Below are 6,653 nucleotides of genomic sequence, written 5' to 3'. Positions count from 1 at the left end.
CTTGGAGCTTCATGATTCCAACTGGCATAAGCCTGTCTTCAATGCTATAGAAGCCACCATGCTACAAAGCTGGGTGGTTGATGTCCAGGCTCAGAGAGATACGCGAGGAGAGAACAGAACTGATCTTTACAGGGAGAAGTTCTAGTGGTGGTGAGGGTTAGGTGTTGGGCAACTAACCAAAGGTTGATGGTTCAAAGCCACCAGCCTTTGTGGGAGAGAAAGATGAGGCTGTCTGCTCCCGTCCAGATGTGCAGTCCCATCAGCCCCCAGGGAGCAGTACTCGCTGCTCTAGGATGGCTGTGTGCCATCGTCAAAGCTCATGGCAGGGGCTTTGAATTTGTGGTTTGATCTTTACAGAGAAGCTTGCTGGTCTCGCTCACTCTGGGCGATGGTGGGTTCTCGGCCGGCACCTCTGTCTTAACAGCCCAACGTTTCATCTTTGTCACTGTGTCCCCAGAGCTCCTACAGAACTGGGAATTCCTTCTAAAACAGGTCCTTGGAAACCCCACAAATCCCTTCAACATCCTCCACCCTTTTACAAACAACACATCTTTGATGCATATATTGCAATTAGATGCAAATTTAACCACAGGCAAACCACAATACGCCAGAATAAGGAGGGTGACCAGGGTGATGTGTAGAGCTGATCATATTATAAAACCCTCATTGGATGCCGAAGAAGACCGGAGACTCACGAAGTAGGGGACATCGGAGATATTTGCAGGGATGCAATGTGCTCACAAAACCTCTTTCTTACCTGGGGGACTTGAGGCGTCTTTCTGAGGGTAACGTTCACTTTAATTGCAAAACACCCCCACTTCTCTGTTCCCCAAGAGCTTGTTGGGGTGTCTATAATGTAGCTTTTGTTTTTGATGCTTCAAAAACATGAAATGATTCCGCAAACACAGTTATGTCATGGTAGTCTATTTCTTATTCGGTGCTCTAGTTGGTCTCAAGGCAGGGCTTGCATTAGTTCAGTCTGATGCCTGTACTTATGTCCCTTCATCCAATTCCTCTTCACAACTAATAAAATCCTAATTCATGGTAATATATTTATTTCTAGTTCAGTTCATGTTAAGGAGTGTAGCACTTTACAGAAAACTAATTAATATCAATCATATATTATACACTGTAAAGGCTCCGTTGGAAAATTCTCCATAGTGGGGGGAGATAGATGAAATTGGGGGTCTTGGCCCATCCTACCTCCTCTGCACTTGGGAATCGAGAAGGAGAGAGAGAGCAAGCATCACTTCCAATATTAATGGAGTTGACGATGTGCATCAGGGGCAGCCAGGGAATTAGGAACTCTGGCTCTGATCCTTCATAGGGCATGGACTGGATGTGGCCCCAGGATCGAATTTATACCCTCCAGGACTCTTGCTGCCCCCCATTTTATGTAATAACCACATCATTTTCAAGTGAGGACAGTTATTCCAATTCACAGGCAGTCTGAGGAAAACAATGACCATGACAAAGAGCTCGCCCTCTGGAATCATTAGCAACAATTCTGTTCATGGGACACAGCTGTGGGATGTAGGTGGCATTAGGCATGCCAGGGCTGCACCTAGGATAAGGCTTAAGAGGGTTTGTAGAAAAATAAAAATAAAAAAGAATGGAATTTTTCCATGAATTTTCTGAATCACCCCCTGCCTCTCATTAAGTCAATGGACTAGTTTTAGTTAGAATCCTTAACTATGACATGCACAGTGTCCTCTGGGGTTATGCAATGTATTAGAATGCATATATATATATATATATATATATACACACACACACACACATACACACACATATAGATAGTACATATTCATCTATGCATATATATACAATCAAACACCAGTCATCAAATTGGTTCTATCACATTGTTACCCTAGAGGCTAGCATACCACGCCTCCACAGGGTTTTCAGACTGGAAACCATTACCAGGGAAGATTGCCTTATTTTTTTTCTCACAGAGAATCTAGTAGGTTTGAACTGCTGACCTTGTGATTAGCAGCACAATGCCTAATCCACCAGGCCACCAAACTCCAAACTTCCAAACTCACTGCCACCAAACTCCAGACTCACTGCCATCAGGTTGATGCTGACGCACAACAACCCTCTAGGACTGGGTAGACCTGCCCCTGTGAGTCTGTGAGACTGTAACTCTTCATGGGAGTAGACAGCCCTGCCTATCGACTGTGGAGCCGCGGGCTGGTTTCTAAGCCCAGGCCTTGTGGGTCACACCCATGACGTCATCACTCTGCCATCAGGGCTCCTTATAGACACAATACCACACCACTGCCATCGAGTCCACTTTGACTCACAGAAACCCTGCATTGTGTTTCTGAGACGCTCAGCCTTTATGGGAACTGGCAGTCTCATCTTTCTCCTGTGGAGTGGCTGGTGCATTTGAACCACAGGCCTGATTGTTAGCAGCCAAACACCTAACTCACAGTGCTATCAGGGATGTATATCTCCTGATAGAGGGAGAGATATAGATAGTAACATATGTGTGTGTGTGCACCTGCTAATGAACCAAACCCAAACCAAAAGCAAGAGGTCCTCTGAAATATATGGTAATAATATCCAAGCTTTGTAAGCAAGATGTTTCTTTCATGCTGTAAAAGTTTCTCCACACTGGCAAATTGCCAACTTTAAAAAAAAAAGAACAAAGTTTAAAATCTACTAATCTTTTATCTATCATCTATCTAGCTATCTAGCTATCTATCCATCTATCTCGACTGCCTTTTGAACAATCAGCAAACAAAACCTCCACCTCAGAAATACATATAAACCAAAGCAAACCAACTCACTGTCACAAAGTCGATGCCGACTCACAGAGACACCATAGGACAGGGTAGAACTGCCCCCGTGGTTTTCTGAAGACTGCAACTTTATGGGAGTAGAAAGCCCTGTCTGTCTTCCTCGGAGGGGCTGGTGGTTTCAAACTGATGACTTTGCTGTTAGCAGTCCAACGCCTAATCGCTATGCCACCAGGGTTCCTTCAGGCATATATGTTTGTGTATAAATTCTAATCATTATAATTTATAACTAAACCCCAAACATTAATCGCATACTCACTCCTAGTTATGAGGACAGCAGCTCCCAATACTCACATTCAAACCAGGATCCATAGATGTTCACCCAGGTCCCAGGTCATCCATCCCATCCCACTGCTGTGCAAATACTTGCAGAGCCGTGGACCAAGCAGTCCAGGCAGGGGCTTAAGCGCTCTACTTTTTAATTCACAAGGGCATGGTGACGTGGGAGGGCACCACAGAGCCACTGCTCAATGAACTCTATCATAGGGTAGGGCTCTGAAACCCAATCCCCACCAGATATGGACGTAAGAGCAAATATGTACAGTATCATGTGCTTCCCAGCCGCCCTGGGTCTCGAGGGAGCTCTCTGACATCAGTGGCTGAAGCAGGTGGAAAATAAAGCCCGCGTGCAGAGGCACCGAGTAAATATAGCCGCACTGTAATGTTTCCTGGGCGCTTCCGCCCTGTGATTTCGGTCGTGTGATGGCACTTGATTCCATGAACCTATTCGGGACATCCTTCCAAGCTAGTAACGCCCTACCCGCTTGCAAACTCGATGCGGCTGGCAAGTTTTTGATAACTGGAAGAGCCCTCTAATGCTGCTCCACTGTAGGGGGAAGAACTGAAGTTCTCTGTCTCGTTGGGTGGGTGCGGGTGTGTGAATGCATAGCTTGTGACTGTAACGTGTCTTCTCACACCTCTGTGGGAACATGTCCCCTGCTACCGCTTGATGGAAAGACAGATAGGACGCAGCCCGTCTGAACCTCACAGGCACAGAGCAGGTCCACGCCGAGGCGATCCGGTTGGAGGCAGAGTGCTGGAGTCAGCTCAGGTGGACTAAGCCTGTTGCGGCCACAACTATTTGCTTTTGAACTTAAGAATTGCTGGCAGAAGAGCGCCCTGTAACATGTGTATAAAATTACTTAATTCGGCTGCCATTTCCCTTTCTGCACACAGATACTATTTTACACTTTGACAGCCACTGGCTCTGAAAGCATTCTCCTTTTTGTTGGATCTCCTTAGAAACACAAATCTTATCCCCTGGCAGCGGTGGCGCTAAGAGCTGCCCCACATGCCCAAACTAGTTTTCCCTCGCAGCTTTCATTCACAGTAAGTGGCATGAAAGGAGGTCAACCCTTCTAAAAAAAAAACCCACAATACTCGGAGTTCTTTGCTGCTTCAGAATCTATTTTAGAGAGTCACACTCCCTGGTAGATAAAGAGTGGCTTCCCTTTGGAAATTCTGGCAACAACTATTGACAACTTTATGGGATGGTAAGGGCAAAAAGAGTATCGCCGTTTCAAATCCTGACCTTATCATTTCTCCCAGAGGATTCAGGAAACCCAGAGACAGGGCAGTAGGAGACTGTCCCTACCCCAGCCCCAAATAACCCTTTCATCTGAAATCTACTTATGGTATGCATACATGTTATAGCTTTTCTCTCCTGAGGTGTTCTTTGAATGCTTAACTCAATCAGGCCATCTTAATCCTGCAAGTTTCCATAGTAACCCACCTCTGTTACAAACAAGTCCAAAGAATGGCAGGAAACCAGATCTCTCTGTCTCCCCCATCCTTCTCCGAAAGTCTCAGAACAGGGTTCGCTCTACTTCTCCAGAGTCCAAAGTTTGTGGCCCTCTGAGCTAGCGTAAAACTAAGGCCGCCAGGAGACAACAGACAGCACTCGGTGGGTGCTGACTCTGGGCCAAGCTTTGTGCTGGGCATTGTGTGGATTATCTCATTTAAGCCTCACTCGAACAGCAGGAGTAAGTGCTATGAGTACATTCTTCTTGTGGCCAGTCTCTGGATAAGCACATGGAAGCTTAGAGAAGTTAAGTAACTTTTCCAACGGCATAAGCTGATATGTGGGGGACCTGACACTGGAACTAAGTCCCAATGGACTTCAAAGATGTGTTTTTCTTAACCACCAGGCTTTGCAGAGAAAGGACATATGTGTGTGTGACCAACCATCCTATCACTTAAACCTCCAGAAGTCACCCCAAAGTCAGTTCGCTCAGTTGAAACAAACCACGCCAAACCAACCCACCACGCCAAAGCAACCCACAAACCAACTTCCGGGCATTAGGTGGAGTCCAATTCATAGTGACCCTATGGGACAGAGTAGATCTGCCCTCGTGAAGTTCAGAGACTGTAACTCTTCCTGGGAGTAGAAAGCCTCGTCCTTCTCTCAGAGAATGGCTGGTGGTTTCAAACTGCTGACCTAGCGGTTCTCAGCCCAACATCTCACTCAAACCACTAGAGGAATGAAGGAGAGGCAAGAACAAAGATCACACATGTTACCCCGAGCTAGGGAAGAGCAACCTTACACGTGGCCACACTTGTCGGTGACGTTGGCCTCATCCTTCATTTGAAATGGAGGGGATTGTTTAGCAGATCACACAGTAAAATTTGCTTGGGGATGTTTGCTTCAGATCATGGAGCGGTACCCTCATAGGAGAAGGAACACTTATTATAATGTCACCTCCCCCTTCAATGGAATTAGGACTGTGCGTCAGCATAGCAATGGCAAGCAAATGCCAGAATGGTACCCACCATAAGGAGCCCTGGTGGCATAGGGCATCATCTAGTGGACGCTAATCTCAAGGTCAGCAGTTAAAACCCACCAGCTACTCTGTGGAGAAAGATGTGGTTGAGTGCTACTACAAAGGTGGCCACTCTTGGGAATGCCCAGAAGCAGTTCGATTGTTTTGTATAGGGTCGCTATGCATAAGAAGTGTCGGGATACAGCTGGGCCAACCTTATTCCAATGACGTGTTTCTTGCCATAAATGTGCTATCCTGGAAGTCTGTATCATGAGGTTCAATGGGTTTATCTTACTGTAGGGCTAAACACATCAAAGAAATATTATCTTAGCCTCTGAATACCAACACTAGAATCAACTTCCAATTTATATACCGATATTTTAAAACCTATGCCTTGAAATGTGGTCCAGTGTGAAAAGGTTAATAGGCCAGGGCTATTTAAAACTCATTATGGTGTCAGGCTTCAAAGAAGGTCCTAAAACTGATCATTTTTTAGTTTCCTCTGACCTGGACGGTGTTGTCAGGGTAAGCACTGGCCTTCAAATCCACAGCTGCTCTGTGGGAAAGATGAGGGGCCTGCCCTTGTAGAGATTTTAAAAGCCTCAGAACCCTTACATGGGTTCACTGTGAGTCAGAATTGACTGCATGGCGATGGGCTTGGTTTTGGAGATAACCACTATGAACAAAGAAAGCTCCATGAAGCGCCTTTACAGAAAATATGGGCTTTGAGAATTTTGTGGTCCTGGGCTTGAAAGCGATTATAAGCCAGGTTCAAAAGTCTCTGGGTCACCTGACCGAAAGGTAGGCCATCACTCAATGGGGCTGGTTCCAAAGCAAAGGCTTCACCACACAGAATCCAGAGGGGCCCTGCTTTGACACCCTAGCACCTGCCAAAGCCTGGAAGAACAAAGCAAACAGAAGGCCTGATGGCCCCAAACTAATTAAACCAGAGTGACTGTCATTGAAGTAGAACGTTGTAAGCCTTACTGATGTAAGATTTTCAAGTCTGATTCAAATGGTTGATTATATAATATAGATAGATTGATAGATAGATGCACTAGACAGATAGATAGATGATAGATAGATAGAT

The 6,653-nt window shown here is 45.8% G+C and overlaps 1 protein-coding gene across 2 annotated transcripts in view; it reads right to left on the bottom strand.

The window, feature by feature from the left end:
- The window catches only part of PPARGC1A (PPARG coactivator 1 alpha), a 583,321-nt gene that overhangs the window by 139,918 nt on the left and 436,750 nt on the right, over positions 1–6,653 (bottom strand). The window contains exon 1 of one of the 2 annotated variants that reach the window (XM_045284121.1): positions 3,099–3,179. The exons of the other annotated variant lie outside the window; for it this stretch is intronic. Within the exon in view, the coding sequence (XP_045140056.1) occupies positions 3,099–3,116 (18 nt within the window). The 5' untranslated portion in view covers positions 3,117–3,179. Of the gene's footprint in view, positions 1–3,098; positions 3,180–6,653 lie in introns of those variants that run through there. 2 annotated transcript variants of the gene reach the window in all.

This window comes from Echinops telfairi, unplaced genomic scaffold, assembly GCF_000313985.2.
Source record: "Echinops telfairi isolate 266 unplaced genomic scaffold, ASM31398v2 ScPeMD7_7468;HRSCAF=8506_0, whole genome shotgun sequence".
In the NCBI taxonomy this organism is placed as follows: Eukaryota; Metazoa; Chordata; class Mammalia; order Afrosoricida; family Tenrecidae; genus Echinops; species Echinops telfairi.
This window is presented reverse-complemented; position numbering and strand designations above follow the sequence as displayed.